This window comes from Muntiacus reevesi, chromosome 15 (assembly GCF_963930625.1).
Source record: "Muntiacus reevesi chromosome 15, mMunRee1.1, whole genome shotgun sequence".
NCBI lineage: Eukaryota > Metazoa > Chordata > Mammalia > Artiodactyla > Cervidae > Muntiacus > Muntiacus reevesi.
Window position 1 is genome coordinate 64,307,191 of NC_089263.1, and position 23,901 is coordinate 64,331,091.

The following is a 23,901-nucleotide window of genomic DNA, read 5'->3' on the forward strand; positions in this document are numbered from 1 at the left end:
TCCGTGTATAGCCTTCCTGGTCCCAGACGAGCAGACATCGTGATGCCATTTTCACAGTCAGCACGGACTTAACCATCGATTGGTGGGAGTGCTCGCTTCGGAAACATTCTCAGCATATAAATGGTCTTCAAAATGTTGATTGACAATTAAAAGCTAAATGATAAAGTAATAACAAAACTTGACCAGCTGTTAATGTGTATTATTAGTTTATGATTTTAGCCTCCAGCGGTGCCGGTGTATGTAACTAATACATCTGGCTAAGCTGTTCAGTGTTTTTAAATGCCTGAAACTTTCCTAAGATGAACAGTGTCACTTTGTCACCTGTCCAAGTCTTACACGAACCGGCCATCTTTGCATTTAAGACCGTTGGTGTCCCCCTCTCCATCAGACGTGGCCTCTTTGTCTTCCATGTGTGGCCCTTCTGTGACCTGGAGTGGGCAGCTGTCCCCTGGACCAGGCATCCTGGGCACCGCACCCGGCTCCCAGTCGCCTCAGTCCCCCTGGTGACTGTGATGTCCTCAGGCGGTGGCAGGCCAGCTGCTGTGCTGACCCCCGCTCCCCCAGCACCCGGGGAGACTGTGCACAGGCCTCTGGTCAGGGGTGCTGACCCCCGATCTGTCTGTCGGGCAGCCTGGGGCCTGGAGGATGCGTTTCTGGTGAGGACGGTGAAGGAAAGCCCCTCTGTTTTCAGAAGGTCGGGAGCTGATACAGCCCTTCTGTCTGATTCTTGTTTCTTGCACACGCACGTCTGAGCGTCAGGACTCTTGTGACGTGAGTCAGCGCCAAGACCACGGGAGGCTGGTGTCTGTGAGGCGCTGGGAAAGAATGACCTCTCCGTTTGTTCTCTCATGCAGGAACGAAGGCGTTGTCTGGCAGACTCGAGGGCTCTGAGTGCCAGCCCCCCGGGGGAGGCAGAGCTAAGTTAAGCCCCGAGGCTAACACGCAGAGACCCTCAGAGCTTGGCCAGGGCCCTCCCCCTTGAGGGACCGCCGCCTCTGCTGAGTTCCATTAAGTTCTGCAGCCCTGGTGCCCAGGAGCTGCCACAGCCGACAGTGAGGCCGCTGCCCGCCGACTCCGCCCAGCTCTGAAACCCGCTTTCACTTTGTGCTGTGCTAAGGCTGCTCACGGAGACGGGAGCCTTAACCACGTCCTCGGAGAACGGGAATCGGGGATGGGGGCTGTGGGCAGGCCCCGCCCCGGGCTGCAGGCCCTTCGCACATGGAGATGCGTGTGTTCCTTTTAACAGCTCTTCTTTGTAGAGTTAAGTAACCCGGGGTGGTTCTGAAGGAGGCATTTGCAGATCAGCCCTGAGGTTGCTGAAGGGAATCCTGAACACCAGCTGGTTCGCTGAGGGTGACTCCAGGTGACGCCCACGGAGCACGGGGCGCGCGCTCGCTGAGGGGCTGGGGGTGCGGGCGTCCTGGTGCCGTGGAGTCCAGGTTTAGTTCTCTTCCTGTTCTGGAGGGAGATGTCCCAGCAAAGGCGCTTCCAGCTGCTTTTCCCGCCCGAGCTGCTCTGGGTCAGGCAGTGGGGCTCCCCGGGGCTCCCTCTGGGGTGCCCTAGCTGCACACGTCCTTCACCCAGCAGGGGGCGGGGCGTGGCGGAGGCAGCAGCCCCCTGGGGTCGTCATGGCGAGGTGGGGTTTCTCTAATCGAGGAACGGGCCACCCCTGCACAGGGGCCTGCTTGTGAGTGCTGCTGTGTCCCTGGAGGCGGGGGGCCGCCGGGCTGGGGCTCCTGACACCCCCATGCGCTGCAGCCGCTCAGCGGTCAGGACGTTTCTGAGTGCTCCCCAGAGGTGCAAGGAAGGGGAGAGGAAGGCAGAGCCGTGTCTCCACGCGGGCACTGTGGCCCCTTCAGGTGCCCGTTGAGGTGGGGGCGATGTGTCTGTCACCTCACTGCCCGGAGCGGGGCCACGGCGCGGTCCCAGCTCCCGCCTCCACTGCGTTCATGTTTTCTCCCAGCCGCGGAGCTGGTATAGGACGTGTGAAGCCACCAGGTTCCCTTCCTGACTGTTGTCTCTGGAAAAACAAAGGGCATTCAGAAAGAGCGAATGTGGGGCTGAGGCCAGAATGCTCCCAGCTGGTGGAAACTGACCTCCCCTGCAGGGCCCTTGGTTGACCCTGGCCTGGCGTGGAGCGTGCTGGCCCCTCTCCTGGGGGTGTGGTGGCCTCTGCAAGGCCGCCTGGAGGCAGTGTTTGGGTGAGCAGGGCCGGGCTGCTGAGAGCTGGCCTGTTCAGCGGGGAGGTGCCTGGTTTCGGTCTGAGGGAAGCCCAGTGTAATCTCAGGGCAGCTGGGGTCCCGCCTGCCCGCCCACTCTCCTTTCCTGGTGAGGGGACCCCTGGGGACCAGCACCCGTTTCTCCATTGTTTCTGACGAGTCAGACTCACCCCAGCCAGAGAACCCAGGCTGGGGATGGTCTGAGCGTCCGCAGGAATGTGAGGGTAGGGCTGTGTCAGGGCGGAGGTCGGGAGGACCCGGGCCTTCTCAGCCTCCTGCCCCTCCCCTGGGTGCTGCAGGGATTCAGCTGGTTATTTTCTGAAAGTTAAAAGTATTCCTCTGTCTGGTCAGAAGATGGCTGGGAATAGCACATACCAGTCGTCGTCCTCTCAGGGAAGTAGCAGCCTCCCCGAGGAGTCGGTTTACGGAGCGCGGCTCTCGGGGGTAGACTTTATAGGAGACCCGGGGAAGGCCCGCTCCGTCTGTGTGGGGTCAGCTTCTGATGGGTTTCTGTTTGCACTTGTGTTTGAGTCGCGGGGCACACAGCCTCCGTGGAATCCCCGACACAGACGTGTGTGTTTTCACTCAGCTCGCTGGCAGGGCAGGGGACGCGGGCGGTTCAGAGAGGGTGGAACCAACCCTCGGGGTCGCGGGCCTGCGAGGCCCGTCTGGCGGTCCCTGGGGTGTGGGCTGGGGACAGGCAGGCGGGCTCCTTCCCGAGACACGGAGGGGAAGCCCCACTGCAGAGTCCCGGGGCCTGTGGCGGCGCGCATGCTGGGCGGCACCTCCGGCGCGGGTCGGCCTGCCTTCCAACGGGGGCGGCCGTTCTCCATCTCTTCTCACTGTGGGTGTGACTTGACTAGGAAATCATTTGGAACTGTCCATAGTTAATTACAAAAATAAACTTTTATTTCCTGTTGAAAAGTCCCTGCACTTTGCAGAAAGGCTCTTCTGTAAAAGTCCAAGCCTGGAAGCAGCCTTTCCTATTTAACACTAGCCACTCGGTCTTTTAGGGTCACAGGCTACTTTGAAAACATGATGAAAGCTGGAAACGGATCATCCTGTCCTAGGAAAACACACAGCAGAGTGCCTACGGCCAGGGCTGGCGGTCCAGCTGAGAGCCCGCAGGGGGGGTCGGCCTGCACCCTGCCAGCAGAGCGGCCGTGAGGGGGTTGACGTCGGGCAGGGGAGGCCCAGCAGAGAGCCAGTACTGCTGAGGGCCCGGGGCGGCGGGCACCTTCACTCAGCGCGTTTGTCCACAGCTGCTGGGCCGGCTGCCTGGCGGAGGTGGGCAGAGGTGTGGCGAGGGTGACTCAGCCCTTCTGGAACTGGGCCTGCGTGTCCTCGGTGACTGCAGGGCCTCGTGCTTCCACACGGGATGGTCGTGGCCGGGCTGAGCCGAGGGCCGTGTTCTGTGCAGAAGCGCCGGGGAGCTGGGTCTGGGCAGCAGTTCCTGCCAGAGTGGAACCCCCTTTCCCCAAGGCCAGGACCGAGGTCCCGGCTGCTGCAGCACACGGGGAGCCGCTGACAGTGTAGACGAGTCCTCACGGGCCCAGAGGGGCTTCCTGCAGACGGGCTGAGCTGCCTCCCGCAGCAGGGGCAGCTCTGCGCCCCGAGGGGGGTCCTGGACGCCGCGGTCAGCTGCACGTAGTCCCAGGCGTCCCCCGCACGCCCTCGGAGGCGATGGTGTAGGAGCAGGATGAGGGCGGCAGGTGGGGGGCAAACACCACCCTGAGGGTGCGGCCAGGCGGGGCGAGCGCAGCCTCCTCGGGGCGCTGCCGGTCGGCCAGCAGCCTCACGAGCAGCTGGTTGGCCCAGGTTATTCCCAGGGCTGGGGACATCCTGAGACGGGAAACGCCGCCACGTGTCACCTGCAGAACCAGTGCCTCCCTCCCACCCCCGCCCCCAGGGCCCCCAAAGCCCTCCATCCTTAGGGGGTCACTCACCCTGGCAGCCCGGCCACTGAGTCCTGCTCCTCCAGGGCCTCCGTCACCTGGAGGGTGCAGAGCAGTCAGCGATGGGACCCGCTGGCCCGGCCCCGCGGGGGGCAGGGGGGAGGCCCACCTGGTTGACGCACAGCACGGGGCTCCGGAAGGTGCAGCTCAGCCGCCTCAGCTCGGCTCCCAGCGCCAGCAGACGCTGGGCCCTGAGGGCCAGGGCCGCTCCGTCGAACTCGCAGCGGAAGGGGGCTGCCACGGAGTCGACGACCACCAGCCGGGCCATGCCCCGCGCCAGCAGCACTGGCACCTTCTCACTCACACAGTGCAGCAGGGTGTCCTGGGGGCCGGGGAGCCCGTCAGCGCCTGCTCAGAGCCCCCGTCCGCCCTGCCCCCACCCCCGTCCATGGCCCTGAGCCAGGCGCTGCCGCCTGCACCCAGCGGCATCGCCAAGGCTGACCTGTCGCCACCCCGGCTACCTACACCCAGCCAGGGTGGGCGCGGCGCGGGGCTGCAGGAGACACAGGAGCCATCCTGTGTCTGGCGTGCAGACCCCCGGGCTGGGCCCAGGCTACACGCCACGACGCCAGGCGGGGCCCTGGGGAGCAGCCGTCCTCGGGGACCAACCCCGCTGGCACTCCCGGGAGCTGCCCGTGCCCGCGTCCCCGCCCCGAGTGAGGGTCCGCTCTGTGCTTCACCCGCAGGGCGCCGCCGGCAGAGCCCCTCTCTCTGGACGACAGCAGCAGCAGCGGCCTGGAGGACGCCAGCCTGAGCGTGAGTCCATCACCCGGGGCGGGGCTGCAGGGGCGGGACTCTCCCCAGAGCAGCCGGGCTGGAGACCCCGCCCCCGGGAGGCGAGGGGGCCTGGGCCGCGAGGCCGGTGCACAGGGGCGGGCTCTGCCGAGGGGCTGCCAGGCGCAGCCCCGCGGGTGGGGGCCAGGACCCCGGCCCTGACCCGCCGCCCCCTCTGCAGTGAGGCGGCCGCGGAGGAGTCTGGCCTGAGCTGTGTGCGCGCCCCGAGGGCCCGATGACGCCGTGAAGGTCGCGAGGCTGGAGGGCCTGGGGCGGTGCCTGCAGTGCTGACCAGCGCCCCCATCCCAGCGCCCTGACCCCCCACACCTCTCGCCGCGAAGCCCCAGGACGGCACGCGTGCCCCCAACCAGCCCGGCCCAGGCCACTGCTCGGCCCCTGTCCTGGGCTACGTGTGATCATGTACTTTACTGTAAATTTCTAAAATTAAACTTTATACATCTTAGCCTTTACTTGACATTCTTTCTATAGCAACCCGTAAGCCGGGAAGGGCCCGGATCGGGGCGCGCTGCTCTGCTCTCCGCAGCCTGGCTCCCTTCTGAGCCCCCCGCCCCCTTATTCAGCCGCAGATGACGACCCCTCCGCGGGCACAGCTTCCACACGTGGCGTTGTCCTGGCGGCCCGCCAGCGGCCAGCAGCCTGAGGGGTCTCTCCAGCTGGGGCCCGGGGCTGTGACAAGGGGGCCTTCCCCTCCTCCAGAGGCAGACTGGAAGCGCGCTGGACGCCCACTGGGCGGCGGCCCCGTTGTGCGGGTGGTGGGTGTCTCTGCGGCCGGGTAAACGGGGCTGGCCTGGTGGGGCCTGCTCCTGGGGGCGCGGGGGCTGGCCTGGGGGCAGGAGGGGGTATGTCCAGTGCCTTCCTGGCCTCTCTCTTTCCTCGGGCCATGGTTGGCAGAAACACACAAGACGGCCAGTTCACCCCAAGTCCAGGCACCGCGTAACGCTGGCCTGAGCAGGACCGTGGCCCCTGGATGCGACCCCACAGGCAGGCGCAGGCTAACCTCCCCTCAGACACTCACCACGTCGGCCGCGTGCTCGATGAAGATCTGATGGCCGAACCTGATCTTCGAGATCACATCCGCTGGGACGTCTGCCCGCAGGCGCTGCTGCTGGGCGATGAGCTGCTGCAGACGGCGGCTGGGGAAGGCGTCCTCTGTGCACACGTACGCGGCCCCTGGGAGGCCGCCGCGCGGTCAGTGGCCGGCACACGCCCCCCTGCTGCGCTGCCCTGTGGGTCTTCCCCCGACCCAGGGTGGGGCTGGCCGGCGCCTGCCTCCCACTTCGCCAACGGGACGTCACCCTGGGGGTCTGCCCCTCAGCCGTCTCGGGTGGGAGTGGGTGGCGTTCTCAGGGGCTCTGTGCTTTCAGTAACACCCCCTCCTGCAGACACGGGTGTACCCATCCCAGGCCCCGTGGAGTAGAGGTTCCTGGATCCCAGTGTCAGGGCTCCTCCCTGGGCTGCGTGGAGAGAACGGTCTTTGCTGTGCCTGGAAAAGCCAGTCAACAAAACACCGGCGATACATCGCCGGGGCCTGAACCGCCTCCAGAAGATCAGCCCGAGTCCCGCCGCTGGAAAGAACCAGGGCCCACGGGCTCACAGAGGTCCCTGGATAGTCCGGTGGGAAACAGGAGTCTTTAAAAACGGTACCGGGACAGACACACACACACACCCACATACAAAAGGGCGAGATCAACTTGTACCTCACACCACATACGAAAACTGAATCACAACGGATCAACTGCGAGAGCCCAAACCACAGCACTCTTAAAAGGCAGGCGTAAATCTTAGGACCTTGGGTTAGGCAGTGGGTCCTTACATACGGCATGAAAAGTGTAAGCGAGGAAGGCCAGGTGAGCTGGACATTATGAAAGTGAAGAGCAGCTTCAAAAGCCCATCAAGAAAGTGAGGAGACCACTTACAGAAAGAAAATACTGCGAGCTGTGTATCTGACACGAGTCTAGTGTCCGGATGGCACAAAGATCACTTGGGGGAGTTCCGTCACAGACAGACAGATAACCCAAGGGTTTAAATGGGCAGAAGACGGGAAGAGACATTTCTCCAAAGACACGCGAGTGAGCGGCAGCTCGCGGCAAGACGCTCAGCACCACTGCTCTCGAGGGGAGCGTGGCTGGAGCCACAGTGAGGACACACCCACGCTGGGTCAGAGGGACGAGGGCCAGCTCGGATGCAGGGGCCGGGCACCTCCTCCAGGCGTCCTGGGAAGGGAGGCAGTGCAGCGGCTGCTGAGAACAGTCTGGAGCCACGGAGCTACCCCGAGACCCTGCATCACTCCTAGGCGTGCACCCAGAGCCACGTGCCCGTCGGCAGATGGAAGGGTGGTAACTCAGCTGGGGGCTTCCCTGGTGGGGCCCATCTGGGTCAGAGCCCATCTGCCAACGCCGGGGACACAGGTTCAAGCCCTGGTCCAGGAGGACCCCACGTGCCTGGAGCAGCTAAGCCTGGGCTCCAGCGCCCCTGAGCTGCCGCTGCCGCGCCCGAGAACCACAGCTGAGGAAGCCCTGGGCCCTGAGGCCCGAGCCTAAGTGCCGTGTGCCCAAGCTGTGTGCCCGTGGCCTACGCTCCACGGCAAGATGCCGCCGTGGCCAGAGGCCCCGCGCCACAGTGAAGACTGGCCCCTGCTTGCCGCAACTTGAGAAAGCCCGTGTGCAACACGAAGACGGCACAGCCAAAGACAGATGAACGTTTTAAAACAAGAACACAGGTATTCAGCCCTAGGAAGGACGGCCTGACGCGCCACCGTGGGTAAGCCCTGAAGACATTACACTGGGAGAAAGGGCACCTTCCACAATCCTGTTTACATGCAACGTGCAGAACAGGCGAGTCTGCAGAAAGTGGATGGGGGCCCCGGGCAGGGGGGCGAGCGGCAGGTGCCCGCTCATGGGGCGGGGCGCCGCTCTGCGGAGAGGCTCCATCCAGAGCTGGAGGGGTGCGGTGGGCGTGCAGCTGAGCAGGACTGACCCCACTTCAGGAAGGAATTTCCCAGGGGGTGGATCACGTCTCGCCATCAGTAAAGAAGCAGGGCCTGTGACCCGGCCGAGCGCTGGCTGAGCCCCCGTGTCGGTCACCAGAGCCCCGCGCCCGTCTGTGAGCGTGCGAGTCCCGCTGTGACCTGGTCCTGCTCCCACAGAACTTCAGACGTGGGGGGTGAGGAGCCAGGAGAGCTGCCCTGGGCGGCCAGGGCTGCCCGCGTCCCGGGCAGATGGTTTGCGCGCCCCCCAGGCCGAGCCCCTGGTCCCCACACGGCGCCTACGCACATCCAGAGAGGAGTACCACGCCTTTCAAAGTTAGGGCTTTCGGGGAAGTCGCTTTCTCAGCAAGTCGCTTTCTCAGCAGACCCACGTTTAACACAGTCACGGTGGCCGTGGGCCAGGCCCCTGTGGGGGACGCCCATTTACAGTCACCCCAGGCCAGCTTGTCCCCGCGGGCAGGCCCCGGGCTCTGCGCTCAGCCGGCAGGGGGCCCCTCTGGGCATGAAGAGATGGGAAACGTGGGAAACGGACCCCAGGGCCAGCAGGCCGAGACCCCCGCCCCCGGCACTCACCGGCCCCCAGGCCTCCGTACTGCCGCGGCAGCTGCACGGCCAGGCAGAGCTGAAGCGCCAGCTGGGTCTTCCCGGCCGAGCTGCGTCCGGCCAGCTCGGTGATGCCGTCCAGGGGCAGCCCGCCGCGGAGCAGCGCGTCCAGCACGGGGCAGCCCAGGCTCAGGCGCTGGTGCTGCTGCGGGAACAGCCCCTCTTGCAGGTGCAGCGCTGGGAGCGGCGAGGGTGGGGGTGACAGGTGAGCCCAGCCCTGCCCAGGCCCCCCACGCCCACCAGGGCCCCAGCCCTGTGGGCACCCGGCCCAGGCCCCCACGCCCCATGCCAGGGCCCCAGCCCCGCGGGCATCCTGCCCAGGCCCCCACTCCCCACGCCAGGGCCCCAGCCCCGCGGGCACCCCACCCAGGCTGCCCAGGCCCCCCGCGCCCCACGCCAGGGCCCCAGCACCTGTGCAAACGCCATGTCCCTGCAGGAGTGAGGCGGCTGCCCTCAGCAGGAGCCGCACGTCAGGGCTGGAAAGGCGGGTCAGTCTCTGCAGATCTGGCCCAGAAAGATGCAGGACCTCCTTCACTGACCTCAGTTTGGCTGAAATCACAGAACCAGTCACAGGATGCAGTCAGATGCGCCGCCCACGGCGACAGTGACGCAGGGACAGCGGTGACCACCAGCTCTGGGCGCCCGGCGGGCAGCGGCCAGCCCACCTGCCCCCTGAAGCTGCATGGACCCCTGGACGACAGGTCAGGGAGGAAGGGGCCTGTCCCCAGGGCGGGGAGCAGCGGCCCCGGACACATCTCCTGAGACAGGCCTGCGTGTGCATTGCCAGCGAGGGGCCGCGGGAAGGGACCCAGCCCGCGGATGGCCGGGGTGAAGAGGGAGAGTCAGCTCGCTGGCGGCACCGCGGGGGGCTTTCGGGGTGAGGGGCCCGAGAGCTGGTGTTTGGGAGGAAAGGGAGTAATTCTGAGCTTAGATCAGTGTATTATTTTTAAACTAGTGGGGGGAAAAAAGGCTAACAATACATCAAATCAATCCAAAAAAAGGCAAAAAAGAGCACACACACACAAAGAACCTAAGGGAGTGTGAACGCCAGCTTTCCCAGGAGCAGCCTTAAATACACACACGCCAAAGGCTTCAGTTAGAGGCGCGCGCTGGGGTCAAAGGGACACTCAAGGCCTCAGGAGGGAGGAGCCCAGTCCCGCACACTCAGGGCTTCCGCCCACCAATGCTGAGCGCCTGACCTCACAGCATCCGGGGACGGGGAGATGGAGCAGGTGTGGGGACCAGGGCGGGGGGATGGGGGGGATGGAGGGGGCGCGGGGACAGGAGGGGGGATGGAGGGGGTGCGGCCCTGGAGGTGGGGGATGGAGGGGCGCGGGGACCAAGCCTGGGGGGGGATGGAGGGGTGCGGGGACCAGCCGTGCAATGGAGGAGCTGGTACAGCCTGGGGATGGATGTGCCCAGACGCCAGCAGACTCCACGAGCATTTAGAAAAGATCACTGGGCCTGACAGACACCTGCGAAGTGTGGGACTAACTGGAAGGCAGAGAAAACGCGCCCGTGAACAGGGAGATGAGCACTAACTTTGGGGGGAAACCAAAGATGGTCAAGAAAGGAAACAGTCGCGCGCCCAGGTTCTGTGACAGCCGTGATGTCCCGGTGACAACTCTGATGGCTGACGTGGCCCAAACTGTGTTCCGACTGGGGCGGGGGGCGAGGAAGCCAGCTCCCGCCCCTGAAACGGAGGCCCGTGAGGAGGCGTAAGTCAGAGAAGCACATCGTCAGAAACCCAGGTGTAAATACAGACATAGGGCTGAAAGACTCGCAAGGAGCAAGGAGTCCCGTCTCACTGCAGACACTGTATGTACGGCTTCATGAAAAGCCAGTTACACACAGACCCGGCACAGGCCAGCATCAGGGCGCCTCCGGGCCAGGAGGCAGAGGGTTCCCAAGGCTCGGACAGGCCACCCGGTAAACTGTTGTCCATAAAGTGCGCAGAGGTGCACGGTCACCCCAGTCACGTCACACAAGCATCAGCAGACACACCTTTCTTAACTGCAGTGACGATTCTGGGATGCAGGTCGAGCCGATCCAAATCCATCTCTTCAGCGGGGACAACCAGAGCAGACGACTGCCCTGCGACGCGGGTTCTGACGTGCCGGCTGCCCTCTCGAGCGGCCCGGGAGGCGAGTGCCAGCCGGGTGACCGAGCCTGGGGGCACCAGGCGACTGTGGGGCCCGGGGCTCGGGACGCCCCCGTCCCAGGGCCAGCGCTGAGATCGCCCCAGGCTGATCGCCAGCAACTCAGAGGCCTGGGCTCAGCCCACCCTGGCATGCGTTTCAGGAACCCCCGAGCACCCCCCCGAAGGTCAGCCTGCTTCATCCGCTTCAGGAAGGTGAGAAGCGGCCTGGTGTCCCCGCCCTGCCCTCCGTGACCCACCTCTCTGGGACGCAGGTGCCGGGCTCGCCCGAGCGGGGCCCACGCCGCACTCTCTGGCGTACGCCCCCGAGCGCGTCTCCGTGGGGATCTGGAGAGAGCGGGAGGGCGAGTGGTGGATCCCGCGGGCGCCCGGGAGGTCGGAACCGCTGTGACCGCCGAGCCGCTCCAACAAAGGGCGGCGGACACCTTGCCCACCTGGCCCACAGCTCGCCCTGGCCACCGGCCCGGGGCAGTGTGGCGGGCGGGGTGGCCATGCCAGGCCGTGGCCACTTGGCTGAGGCCGGCCCCAGCGGCCAGCAGCAGGAAGGCCCGTGCCCCGGGGCTCCCGAAGCCATGGGGGCGGCACAGTGGGGATTTGGCCTTCTGCATGGACGCTGCTGACCCTATCAGCAGGCTGTCCCCGATGCTTCGAGAGACAGGCCACCCACCCCCTCATCCAGTCTGGTCAGGAGCGAGGGCCTGGCTATGCAGCGCCCATCGGCCATCTTGGGGTGGCCCTGGGCCCTCAGAGGCAGCTCCGGGAGCAGGAGGTCTGGATTCTGAATGACCGTGGGTGGGAAGCCTGTGCAGGGACTCGGCCGGGAGCTGCCTGGATGCAAAACTCGGTCCTGAGAGCAGCTGGACACACGGAGGAGACCAACCGCGGGGCCTTGGGCCCAAGTAGAGTGGGTGCTGACAGAGCACCTGCTGGTACCCGACACGGGCCCGGGAGCCCCCCCCCGAGAGCCCCGGGAGGGGCCTGGGCGAGGCTGCCAGGGGCAAGTGTGTGCCCCGCAGCACCCAGCATGGGCATGGGTGGGCCCGGGCAGCTCCCGGGAGCGTCGCGTGGAGGGGTCTCACGGGACAATTAACAGCAGGTGCTGCTGCTGAGCCAGCGTGAAGGCATGTGAGCTCCTGGGCCAAACACGAGACTCCTCCCCAGGTGGAATCACTCTCGTGTGTCTCTGGGGCTCTAAGGGAGCCCGGGGACTTCTGTGCCACCAAAACAGGCTGGGACGGGCCCGCCCCCACTCTGGAGGCAATACTCAGCTTCCTGGCGGCTTCACTTGATACACACTGAGGACTCAATGGGAGAAGGAGGGAAGATCTTCCTGAACTGATGCACTCAGTGCCTCTCCCACTCGACCGGGTACCAGACAGGAGGAGGCAGGGAGGAGGCCCGGGGGAGGCAGCTGCCAAATTCCCACAAACTGAAACTGTTACTCTTTCTCTGAAATCAGGCAAAGGGTCAATACACACAGCTCCAGGCTATTGGTCTAAAATCATCAAAGGTCGAGGGCTGACATTTACCAAAGTCTCTTCCAAGTGTGTGCAAGTATGAACGTCACCCCAAAAGTATTACAACCCCTGTATAAGCACAGAGTGGTTAAGCAACAAGCTTCAGGTCACACAGCAAGTGGGTGGCATGGGATGCAGGTCCAGGCCTGGGCTCTATCTGTTAACAGCTCCAAAGGGAACTGTTGGGACCACAGAACTCGGTCATCCAGAGGCTGACCCGCCTGAGGGTGTCCAGCTCCCTCTCACAGACGTTCCCTTTCTTTTCCCGCTCCCCTCCCAGAAAGGGCGCCAATAAGCACGCCTTCATCCCAGGGCTGCGGGACGGAGGTTTCACCGGACCCCTTGGGCGGGCACACAGGTCCTCGCCCGCCTAGGCCAGCACTGTGGTTTCTCCAGAGCCGGCCAGCCTGGACTTCTGGCCCTGCTCCCTTCGCAGGACCCTCTTGCTCCTCTGAGGACCTTTCCTCTTTTCAGGCCCTGGGCTTTAAGCACTCACTCCCCAGTCCCGCGGGCCTGCGTGTCCAGCAGGACCCCGCCTGGGCCGTCCTGAGGGACCAGGGGACGCTGCAGCCGCACCCTGCCACCCACGCCCACCTGCGCTTCCCACCTGGCGCGCTCTGAGCCCGACCCACCCTCCGCGCCCCACCCCGCGGCGCCGGCGCGGCCGCACAGTCCGAGCAGGCTCTGCAGCTGCGCGGGCTCACCGCCCCGGGACCGAGGCCCTCCGTCCAGCCCTGCCCAGCATCCGCCCGGCCCCCTCCCACCCCCAGGACCTGCGGGGGCCCGCGCTCTGCAGTCCCTCCTGCCAGTCCGCGGCTACGCACCGCCGATCCGGGTACTGGGGAGGCGCCAGCCGGCCCCCGCCGCGAACCCCAGCAGCAGGGCCGCGCGGGCGCCCAGCCGGGCCCTGACCGCGGCCCAGGGACCTCGGTGCCCAAGGCCGCCCGGGACCGCAGGGGCCGCCCCGCACCGCAGGGGCAACCCCGCGTCCTCACCTCGCGCGCGCTCCGCACGCTCTTTCGCGCCGCCCCACCCCTTACTGCCTCTTCCTCCAATGAGCACAGGGCGCCCCGCGCCGGATGCGCCAATCAGAAGAGAAGCGGGGCCCACGTCGCCGATTGACTGACCAATCCTAAGTCTCAGTCGCCCCGAGGGGGCGGGGCGTGCTCGGGCGGGTCCTCGCTGACCATTGGTGACTGGCCGCAGGGGGCGGGGGAGGCGCCCGTGCGTCGATTGGAGCACGCGGCGGCGGGGCGGATCCCGGGCGCCGATTGGTCCGCGTTCTGGACTTGGCGTGACGACTGGACGCGGGCGCTGTCAGCCACGCTGGCGGGGCGGGGCGGGGCTCCCGAGGGGCTCGGGCCCGGCTGCGGGCGGCGGGCAGCAGGCGAGCGCTCGGGCGGCGTCATGTCCTCCGAGGTGGCCGCGCGCCGCGACGCCAAGAAGCTGGTGCGCTCCCCCAGCGGCCTGCGCATGGTGCCTGAGCACCGCGCCTACGGCAGCCCCTTCGGCTTGGAGGAGCCGCCGTGGGTCCCGGACAAGGAGGTAGGTCGCGGTCGCCCGCCAGCCCCGGGACCCCGGCCGCTCCCCCGGCCCTCCTTCCGTCCGCGCCGGCTCCCCGGGCCTGCCCGGGCGGTGCGCCCCGCCCTCGGCTCCCCGCGCCCCCGGCCCCGGCGGTCCTCCCTGGCGGGCCCCCAGCTCCACCCTCGCCCGGGCGCTCCGCCTGACCCTTTTCGCTGGTGCGCAGCACCCCCACCTCGACCTCCCTCCGTGATTCCGCCCGGGCCCTGCCCCCTGCGCCGTCGTCTGCGAACCACCGCCTCCCGCGGTCGAGCTGTTGGGCTGGAACTTTTCTGACAGTTGCCTCCCCCTCCCCGCGCGGGGACCGGGAGTGGGGGGCGGCGTTTCTTTGCGATCGGCGCTCGGACAGGGCCCTCGGGGTGCGCTGCGGTGCTGGGGGTGCTGGGTGCGAGCGGGCGTGGCCAGGCGCGGCGTCTGCAGGGCGGCCTGCCCGGGGAGTCGCACCTGCTCCCGGCGGGGCGGGGCGGCCCCTCTGCCCTTGTGTGCTGCGCTCAGGAGTTTGGACCGGATCCCTAAGCCAGTGGCTCTCAGCTGTGCGAAGGCTGGCGGAGAAGCCTGGTGCGTTCCTGTCAATCTCGAGCGTCTAAGAGACGGGAAAAGTCCACGCTTTAGGAGCAAGCTTTAAGTTACAGCCACTCGTGTTCTAGCTGCCCGCTCTTCCTCTCTGCCGGGGGAATCGCGGTGGCAGGTTTTCCGCAGGGAAGGGTGGGGAGGTACGGGAGGAATGCGATCGGGTGTTTTCCAGGCACGGAGCGCTCAGAAGCTGGGGAGGGGCGGTTGGCCCGCGGGCAGGACGAGCGGAGGGTTCATTCCCTCCGCCCCTGGTCACCGAGGCCCCCCGCGGTGCTCCAAGGCGGCAGGACTTTGGGCGTGGGCCGCGGGGGTCCCTGGCCGGGCTCGCCGCGTCGTCCCGCCTCTTGGCCTTCTTGTCGCCCCAGCTGTGCCCTTTCTTTTCTGTGTTTGTCCTCCCGGTGCTTGTAGCCTCTGAACTCAGGGAGTGTACTTTTCCTCACAGGTCTCCTCGGTTAGTGTTGTTGAAAGGTGGTTAAAGAAAGAAAAAGGTAGCATCACAGCTCTCATCCTCTAAGCCAGCGCGTGTCCAGGAGCTCCTTTAACTGAATCAGTGAGGGAGCCTGGCAGGTATCAGGGCTCAGAGGGAAGCCCCAGCAGCGCCGCCTGGCCTGGGAGGCGGCAGGGGAAGGGGCCGAGGTCCAGCCGGATGGACCGGCTCCGCCGTGGGGGGCGGAGTCAGGACGGGCCAGTGCGCTGCCCGCAGCCTCTCCACCCCCTCAGCCCAGGCCAGCGTGTCAGCCGTTTCTGGGGTTGTCCCCGAGGGCCATTTTAGACATTTCTTCCCCGACTGGTCCCCGTGCACTGCTCACAGCAGGAGCCGTGTGTGAGTGGAAGCGCCTGGACGCCCTGCGGTTCGCTCCGGGGCCCCTCTGTCCGTCTGCAGGGCCCTCTGTCCTTTCCTGAAACGGCCGCCTCGCTGTTCCCCTGCCTCGGGAGTCCTCTCTGAGCAGTGGGGCGTCCGGCCCGGCCTGGGGTCTGCGGGCTCCGGGGGAAAGGCAGGAGTCAGGCGGAGGTGCTGCCGCCTCGGCGCTCCCTCCTCGGTGGAAGTTTCTCGTGCTGGAAGGCTGGCGGGGTGCCCTCCAGAAACACACCCCAGTTTGCCGTCTCAGCATCCAAAGAAGGCGGAGGGAGCTCTGAGGAGGGAGGAGGCCTCCCAGTGGCCGTGACCCGAGTTTGAGGAAGTGCATGTTGACATGTACTGGGCAGGGGCCGTGTCTGCAGTGACCGAGGGGAGTGTTCTGGAGGAGAGCAGCCTGGGGTGGGGCAGCTCGGGCTGGGAGTCAGATGGAGTCTGCCTTCGATCTGGGTCAGCCCGGGGGGAGGTGGGGGTTCCCCTGCTGCCCGCCCGGCTCCGCGGCGCTCAGCCCGCCCCGTGCTTCCAGGGCCACGATCCCGGGGTGTGTGTGGTTTGGAGCAGCCAGGGGGAGGGTGTAGGGAGAGCGGGGGCGGGCGGGGAACATGCCTTCACCCGCGCCCACTCGGCTGTGCGGGGATGAGTGTCGGTCGTGTCTGGAGCCGTCCGCACCCATCATTTCTCGGGGGTCTGTCGACTGTTGACCCCGCACTTGGCCCTGTGCCACCTCGGTGCCTCGGGCCCACGGGGACGTCCCTCACAGATGCTGGGAAACTTGGGGCTGTGCGTTATCTGTGACTCTTGGCTTCTCAGAGGGGTTCCTGCCGCCAGAAATAACAGACTCGCTTTTCTGTGTGCCTCCAAGAGCTTGTGAGGTTGGGGGGAGCAGTGGTGGGACATGGGGGCCCTGGCGGAGACCTGGGCCCAGCTTGGGCCTCGTGTGACTGCATCCGCATGTCCCCTGGCGAGGAGCGTGTCCGGGGTGCAGCCGTCGGAGACTGCAGTGGCCCGTGCACATGCACCCGCTCCTGCCGTCCTGGGTGTGACAGCGGGGACGGCGGCTCTGCGCTGTTGTCTCAATGTCAGTTCAGTCGCTTAGTCGTGTCACTCTTCGCGACCCCATGGACTGCAGCACGCCAGGCCTCCCTGTCCATCACCAACTCCCAGAGCTTGCTCAAATTCATGTCCATCGAGTCGGTGATGCTGTCCAACCATCTCATCCTCTGTGGTCCCCTTCTCCTCCTGCCTTCAATCTTTCTCACCATCAGGGCCTTTTCCAATGACTCAGTTCTTCGCATCAGGTGGCCAAAGTATTGGAGCTTCAGCTTCAGCATCAGTCCTTCCAATGAATATTCAGGACCGATCTCCTTTAGGATGGACTGGTTTGCTCTCCTTGCAGTCCAAGGGACTCTCAAGAGTCTTCTCCAACACCACAGTTCAAAAGCATCAATTCTTCCGCACTCAGCTTTCTTCACAGTCCAACTCTCACATCCATACATGACTTTAGTCAAAACCATAGCTTTGACTAAACGAACCTTTGTTGGCAAAGTAATGTCTCTGCTTTTTAATATGCCGTCTAGGTTTGTCATAGCATTTCTTTCAAGGAGCAAGCATCTTTTAATTTCATGGCTGCAGTCACCATCTACAGTGAGTTTGGAGCCCAAAAAATAAAGTCTGTCATGTTTCCACTGTTTCCCATCTATCTGCCATGAAGTGATGGGACCAGAAGACACCGTGATCTTCGTTTTTTAATGTTGAGTTTTAAGCCAACTTTTTCACTCTGCTCTTTTATTTTCATCAAGAGGCTCTTTAGTTCTTCTTCGCTTTCTGCCATAAGGGTGGTGTCATCTGCATATCTGAGGCTATTGATATTTCTTCTGGCAATCTGGATTCCAGCTTCTGCTTCACCCAACCTGGCATTTCGCATGATGTACTCTGCATGTAATTAAATAAGCAGTGTGACAATATACAGCCTTGACGTACTCCTTTCCTGATTTGGAAACAGTCCATTGTTCTGTGTCCAGTTCTAACTGTTGTTTCTTGACCTGCATACAGATTTCTTAGGAGGTAGGTCAGGTGGTCTGGTATTCCCATCTCTTGAAGAATTTTCCACAGTTTGTTGTGATCCACACAGTCAGAGACTTTGACATAGTCAATAAAGCAGGGTAGATGTTTTTCTGGAACTCTCTTGCTTTTTCTGTGATCCAGCGGATGTTGGCAATTTGATCCCTGGTTCCTCTGCCTTTTCTAAATCCATCTTGAACATCTGGAAGTTCACGGTTCACGTATTGTTGAAGCCTGGCTTGGAGAATTTTGGGCATTACCTTGCTAACGCGTGAGATGAGTGCAATTGTGCAGTAGTTTGAACAGATAGTAGTCGTCTTGACGTCAAATGCTCGGCAGAGGCAAACGGGGGACACAGGTGTGTCAAACAAGAAGCAAAGGTGGACTTGGGTGGGGAGAGATTATGTTTCAGAGGGTCATGGTGGGGTGGTTCAGACCAAGGGATCCACAGGCTGCCCAGGGGCAGGCGGCAGCGGGCTTCTCCATGGGGGCACGGCCCAGGCTGCAGGGAGCAGGGTGGGAGGGGCAGGGGGGAGGTGGATGGTGTGATCTCATAGCTGGTCGGATGCATCATCCCTGGACCGTCTCAGGCTAAGAAGTGGGTCAGAGTTCAAGGGCCTGAAGGAAGGAGAGATTAATGAACGTTGCATCAAGTGAGGTTCCTGCGCACGTCGTTTCCGTCCATGAGGGGACAGGCAGGTCTGTGGGTCCCGCCTGCGGCCCCGTCTGGCTTGTGGAGGGTGGCTGGGGTGTCTGCGTCTCCTCCAGGGCATGTGAGGAGGGGGCTCTTTGCATTACGCTTTCCAAGAACACTGCCTGCGGGGTCCCCATCTTGGGCCTCCGGGATCCCAGATGGGTCCCTCGTGGTGGGGCCCAGGGGCCCCGCAGGCCCGCCCGCTCGGTGTCCACGCCCGGGGGGCTCTGCGGGGGAGGCAGGCCTGTCCTGGGAGGCGCCCGCACCCCGCCTTGTCGGATTCAGCGCGTCCCTGGGCTGCTGGGGGGTCTGCTCCTCAGATTGGCCCCTGAGCTTGTTTTTTTTTTTTAACATTTCATTGCTTCGCTGAGTTAATTGAGTTAAATCTTTGACATGGGTTCATTTCATATTTGTAGGAGTTACACTTTTACTCTTTAACAATGGTTGCTTTTCAACAGATGCCTTAACACATGTAATTGGGAAACGTATCTTTATGACTGACTTCTTTTCGAGGAGCCTGAGAAACACTCCCGTGGGAGCCTGGCGCCTCGGAGGACAGCCTGGCGTCTCGGAGGACAGCGCCGAGGCGGCGGGCCCGTCGCTCCAGCCTCAGAGGGCGGACGGGCGGCTGTCCCAAAGCGCCGCTCTCTCTAAAGGCGCTTCTCTTTAAACATCGCTTTAGCCTCTCCAGTCTGTCTTCTGACTGTTGTACTTTGAAGGAGCCGCCTGAGCACCCCCAGGGCTCCCGGGCAGCTGGTCGCCAGAGACCACCGTCTCCGAGCAGGCCTCCAGGGCTTCTGCGCTGGGCTGCCGAGCGAGGCCCCCAGTCCCCGGAGGCCTCTGTTCCGGCCCGGCTTCCTGTGGCCCTTTCTGGTTTCTTCCTTCATCGCTGCTGCTCACCTCCCCCCACGTCGTCGCAGTCTCCTGCTGGCTTCCTGGAGCAGCGAGGGGACGAGTCGGACCCCCGGCTCCCCTGCCCTCTCGTGGGGACCTGTGGAGACCCCCCCTTAGCACCGGCTCCCTCCCGTGTCTGTGGGTGAGAGTCCTGGGGGGCAGTGCAGGGGCCCCGCAGGTGGCTGGCGGCTCGTGGTTGACCTGGTCGGGGTGGGCGGGCAGCCCGGGGAGGACCCGGCAGTGGCCGCTCGCCCGAGCGCGTGTGTCTGCGTGCGGGTCCAGCTTCTCCCCTGTGAGACCCCAGCCCCCGCCCGCCCTGGGGGCGCCGTGGGGACCGGCCTGGGCGCCTGTGGCTTCAGGGGCGGGCGTCGCCGGGGCCTTAGGCCTCACGGGGGAACTGCTGGCTCCTGGTTTCCGGACCGTCTCCCCGACGGCGGTCCCCCACCCCGGGCCTCTCCTCTGGGTTCAGTCAGCGGCTCAGGGCGCAGCGCTGGGCCCTGGCCTGGGCTGGCGTTGTAGCTGGTCTCGGACCAGGTGTGAATTCTTGACCTTCATGTCTTCACCTGCTGCTCTCGTTTCTTTGTTTAATTCTATTTTCATGTCAAATCGTTCTCTTGATAATTTTAAAAGTTTCTTTTCTCTTATATAATCCCTAGGAAAATTACCTTGTTTAAAAATCTGCTTTCTGAATAACCTCATTGGTTTATTTAGATTAATGCAAAATGTCCAGCTCACTGATGTTTTTCAGGGAGTGTGGTGTGGTCTGAATTTAGAGCTTGGTCTTGGTTGCTCAGATGTGAGCCTCCCGGCATCTCCGCGACCGCACCCTCACCCAGGGGACTCTGCGGTGGGTGGACGTGGAGGTCACGGGAGAGTGTGGCACACACCGGTCCCGCCCCACGTGTTGGTCTGGGTGCCACACACGGAACGTTCCAGAATTGACAGAGGCAGTGGCGGGGCTGGTAGGGACAGCTGGGATTGGCCAGCTCGGGCCTGAGGCGGGCAGACCCTGCAGGTGATTCCGGAGGGCCAGGCCCTGGGTCCCGGCGGGAAAGCTGCTGAACAAAGAAACAAGAAAGCCTCAGTCACGGGTCACGTAGCTTGGACGGCTGCTGAGTGCGGGGCCGTGGCCGCCGGGTGCGGGTGGGGCGGGGGGGGGGGCACCTGCAGACTGGCCTTGCCGACCACCCTCCCCTGGAGAAGGGCGCTGGGCCCGGCTTTAGATCGACTTGGAACCGTGGGCCCGGCCCTGCCCCGAGTTGGGTCTGGGGGGAGGCGAGGGGGGTCAAGGTCAAGCCCTGTGTTGGGAGCAGGAGCAGCGCCTGCCTGGGTTCTGGCTGCCCTGAGTGAAGCCAGGCAGAGGGCGGCCCTGCTGACCAGGACCCGCTGGGGCGGGCGGGTCATGGCGCCTGGCCCCCCGCCTGGTGGCGGCATCTCACCGGCCCGTCGGAGTGCGCGGCTTTCCCACCGCGGAGGCCGGGCCTCGCCACGTGGGGACAGCGCGTCCGCGCTGTCCGGTGACAGGTCGGGGCGCTCCTGTGGTGGTGGCTGGGTGACGACGTGGCCGTCTCCAGGCTGGGCCCTGGCGGCCCCGGGAGCACTGCCCCCGGCCTCTCCTCCCGAGCCCCGGACGCCCGGGCCTGGCACCGCCGCCGGCTGGCCGCTGCCCCAGCTGCGGGGTCTCGGGCTGCGCGGCCTGACCCCCTGTCACCTTGCCTCCTAGTGCCCGAGGTGCATGCAGTGTGACACCAAGTTTGACTTCCTCACCAGGAAGGTGAGCTGGGCGGGGCAGGAGGGCGGCCCGGGTGGGCGCGGGGCGGGCCCCAGCCGCGCTCTGCGGGGCGCTCACGCCCCTGCCGCCTCGCCAGCACCACTGCCGCCGCTGCGGGAAGTGCTTCTGCGACAAGTGCTGCGGCCAGAAGGTGGCGCTGCGGCGCATGTGCTTCGTGGACCCCGTGCGGCAGTGCGCCGGGTGCGCGCCGGTGTCGCGGCGCGAGGCCGACTTCTACGACCGGCAGCTCAAGCTGCTGCTGAGCGGTGAGCGGGCGGGCGGGGGTCGGGGGTCGGCGGGTGGGACTCCGTCGGGTGTGGCCCCAGCCGCCTCGGGGCGCCGGGCGGGCGGAGCCCCCAGGACCTGGCAGCCCTCTCCCCCACCCCCTGCCACCTCCTGGCAGCATCGGGCCGGGCTGCCCTGGGGGTCCCCTGGGGGCGGGTCGGCGCCCTGCGATTCGGGGGAGCCCCAGGCGGCGCCTCTGGCCTCCGGCATTGCACCCCGACCCCGTCACGCCCTTCCCGCCGCCACCTCGCCCCCTTCTGTCCTCCACACGTCCCTCGCCTGGAGGGGCGGCGCGGGGGGCTGCCGCGTGCTCACGTCTGGCCCCTCCGCAGGAGCCGCCTTCCTCGTGACTTTCGGGAACTCCGAGAAGCCGGACACGATGGTCTGCCGTCTTTCCAGCAACCAGAGGTGAGGGCGGGTGCTTTTCACCTGGCACCGGGCGCCCGGAGCCTCGGAGGGCCGTGGCACGGACGCCTCTGTCTGCCGCAGGTTCCTGCTTCTGGACGGGGACGGGGACGATCACCGCGAGATAGAGGTGGCGCGCATCGCCGCCGTGCAGATGCTCACGGAGGGCCTCCCTCCCGGAGGTAGGCACCGCGGGCCGGGGGGCTCTGGGGCTCTGCTCGCGGGCATGTGGGGCGGAGAGGAGGTTCCCTGGAGTGGTCTCCGCGCGCTCCCGTCTCTCGCGGCTGGCATCACCCGGTTCCCCAGGGCCGGTGGCGGGGCCCCCAGCTCCGCCGCCCCCCAAGGTCTGCGGGGACGGCCCGGCCCTCTCCCCTGAACCCCGCTCCTGGGCCACGGGTCCGAGCGCGGAGGCTGATCCGACCCCTCTCTCTGATTTCTGACCGGCCTCGCTGTCCTCTTCTGCCTGCCTGCCTGCCTGACGTAGACACTCTCACTCACACCAGCCTCCCCGCCAGCCGGCCCGTCGCCGAAGGTCAGCGTGTTTTCGGGGCGGGCGTGGGTGTGGTGGGGCTCCCTGTGAGACACTCGGGCCTGAGGCGGCCAAACGGTGAGGCCGTCTGTCCCCTGGGCTCGGCTCTTCTCTCCTGAGGGGGAGCTCTGCTCTGCGGCCAGGGTCCGCCGGCCCTGGCCGGGGAAGAATGCGGAGTGGGTGGCGACCTGCTAGCGCGCGCGGCCGCTGGGAGGTGGGCCGCTCCTTCCGGATGGGCAGGGCCAGGTGGGCCGGGCCGGGCTGCTGGCGCCGCGCCCCCTTCTGGCGGCTCCTGGAGCGCAGGGAGCCCGCTCTGCCCGGCGTCCTGGAACCAGTCAATGCCCAGAACCCTGTTTTGGAGCGGGGGTGCGGGGGGCGGTGGAGGGCAGGGAGGGTCTCTGCGCGTGCGCTGTCCACAGCCGGGTCGCCCACTTTCTGTCGAGGGTCGGGCTGAACGTCGACTCAGCCCTGACGGCCGCAGGCTCTCAAAATGCAACACAGGCACAGGAGTCAGGGAGGTGTGGTCACGGGCCTGTAAAAGCCCCCTTCCAGGAGCAGGGGGTGGGCAGAGCGCAGCGGGCTGCCCCAGAGCGGGGGTGGGGGGTTGGCGCCGCTTCAGAGAGTCCAGGGGAGGAGCCGGCTGACACAGCTGGGACCGCTGCTTGTGAACGTCCTGGGGGCTTGGCACTTCCGGCCGGGCTCTGAGCTGCGGGGACCCGCCAAAGACTGCCTTCCAGGAGCTGTGTCCTGGGGTGGCCTGTGGTTCCTCTGCTTCGACCCTGGCGCTCGCAGTGGGGTGGGTGTGAGGCCAGCACGACGGGCGAGTGTAGCCTGGGGCGGGGCCTGCTTCCGCCAGCATGCCTCTCGCAGGGTCTCAGCCATGGGCCGCCAAGTGTTTGACCCGGGCCCTGGCCGGCCCTGTGAGCTCAGGGTCGGCCACCAGGCAGCCGCTGCCCTGACACAGGCCCCACCGAGAGGCCAGCTGTGAGGCCAGCACCAGGGTCAGGGAGGGGGTGCCCGGGCCGCTGCTTTGGGGCGGCCGGCACCCTGGTGCTCGAAGCCGCTTGGGCCATCCTTACCTTGTTCCCACTCCAGGAGGCAACGCGAGGGCCACAGGCATGACCCTGCAGTACACGGCTCCGGGGGTGGAGGGGCTGGCGCAGCTGACGCTGACGGCCGGCGAGGATGCTGAGGGCAGCAGGAGGCAGGCGACGGCGTGGCTGGCGGCCATGCACAAGGTACCTACCTCCTGCTCCGCACTCCCGCTCCCCGCCCAGCCGAGGCGCCTCCACCCACCTCAGCCAGGCACACGCCTTTTTTTCTGGTCCCTTGCAGGCGGCCAAGCTCCTCCACGAGTCTCGGGACCAGTAACTGCACACGGGCTGGACGGCCCGCTTGGGGCAGCAGACCTGCTCTCGGGCGCACAGGCACGACTAAGCCTCCGAGCGCCGGAGACGCAGCCGGGCCCTCGGCGCTGCCTAGTGCAGCATGTGCGCCTCGGTCAACGCTGAGACCACTTGGCTTTAGAGCCTGTCGCTGGTTGATAGCTAACTGCGGAGGAGAGGCTGAGCTGCACTTCTGCTAATACTCTATCTGTTTTTACGAGTGCCCACGTTTACTAGAAGGCTCCGGTCCCCTGGTGTTCACTGGTTCTTCGCAGACGTGACCCGGGCAGTGGTCACCGGCCTGATTTGCACTGGTGCGCTTCTCACACTGCCCGCTCAGCGTGTCACTAACCCAGGCCACGAGCAAACCTTTGGTACTTCACTGGGGAAGGAGCATGCTTTATATTTTGTACTTTTCACTTACTGTTTCACTTTAACTGTACAACAATTTGTATATAAAGCTTACGATTAAAACTTATTTTGAAAGTAAGGATCAGGCCTTGCCTCTCTGTGTCCAGACAACCCGAGCTTCCCGCTCAGCTCCGGCTCCAGAACACAAGACTCGAAGCCGCCCGTGAGAGAGAGCGGTTTATTGCGTGCATGCACACGGCCTCAGCACAGGCTGCCCGCGCGT

General features: G+C 65.1%; 3 protein-coding genes across 16 annotated transcripts in view; 2 read left to right on the top strand and 1 right to left on the bottom strand.

Annotated features, from left to right (window-relative positions):
- KLC1 (kinesin light chain 1) overlaps window positions 1-5,411 on the top strand; it is a 64,439-nt gene extending 59,028 nt beyond the window's left edge. For 6 of the 10 annotated variants that reach the window (XM_065906001.1, XM_065906004.1, XM_065906003.1 and 3 more), the window contains 2 exons: window positions 4,861-4,930; window positions 5,130-5,411. In XM_065906001.1, coding sequence (XP_065762073.1) covers window positions 4,861-4,930; window positions 5,130-5,132 — 73 coding nt within the window. In that variant the 3' untranslated portion in view covers window positions 5,133-5,411. Of the gene's footprint in view, window positions 1-854; window positions 3,546-4,860; window positions 4,931-5,129 lie in introns of those variants that run through there. The other 4 variants (XM_065905997.1, XM_065905999.1, XM_065905998.1 and 1 more) reach the window with 1 other exon arrangement.
- On the bottom strand, window positions 3,543-13,249 carry XRCC3 (X-ray repair cross complementing 3). 3 transcript variants are annotated; one of them, XM_065906014.1, is made up of 9 exons: window positions 13,229-13,249; window positions 10,956-11,043; window positions 10,563-10,727; window positions 8,970-9,107; window positions 8,529-8,735; window positions 5,985-6,139; window positions 4,284-4,496; window positions 4,166-4,212; window positions 3,543-4,061 (listed from the first exon to the last, which is right to left on the bottom strand). In XM_065906014.1, exons 3-9 carry the CDS (start codon window positions 10,615-10,617, stop codon window positions 3,857-3,859), a joined length of 1,020 nt encoding a protein of 339 aa, XP_065762086.1. In that variant the 5' UTR covers window positions 10,618-10,727; window positions 10,956-11,043; window positions 13,229-13,249; the 3' UTR covers window positions 3,543-3,856. The 3 variants fall into 3 exon arrangements, with proteins under 3 accessions (XP_065762086.1, XP_065762085.1, XP_065762084.1); XM_065906013.1 differs by lacking the exon at window positions 13,229-13,249 and adding an exon at window positions 13,058-13,211; XM_065906012.1 differs by lacking the exon at window positions 13,229-13,249 and having other exon boundaries at window positions 10,956-12,825.
- Window positions 13,250-13,549: 300 nt separating this feature from the next.
- ZFYVE21 (zinc finger FYVE-type containing 21) lies at window positions 13,550-23,757 on the top strand. 3 transcript variants are annotated; one of them, XM_065906716.1, is made up of 8 exons: window positions 13,551-13,778; window positions 20,616-20,666; window positions 20,761-20,929; window positions 21,281-21,356; window positions 21,438-21,535; window positions 21,838-21,885; window positions 22,978-23,120; window positions 23,218-23,757. In XM_065906716.1, exons 1-8 carry the CDS (start codon window positions 13,641-13,643, stop codon window positions 23,251-23,253), a joined length of 759 nt encoding a protein of 252 aa, XP_065762788.1. In that variant the 5' UTR covers window positions 13,551-13,640; the 3' UTR covers window positions 23,254-23,757. The 3 variants fall into 3 exon arrangements, with proteins under 3 accessions (XP_065762789.1, XP_065762788.1, XP_065762790.1); XM_065906718.1 differs by lacking the exon at window positions 13,551-13,778 and adding an exon at window positions 14,544-15,210; XM_065906717.1 differs by lacking the exon at window positions 21,838-21,885 and having other exon boundaries at window positions 13,550-13,778.
- The last annotated feature ends 144 nt before the right edge of the window (window positions 23,758-23,901 follow it).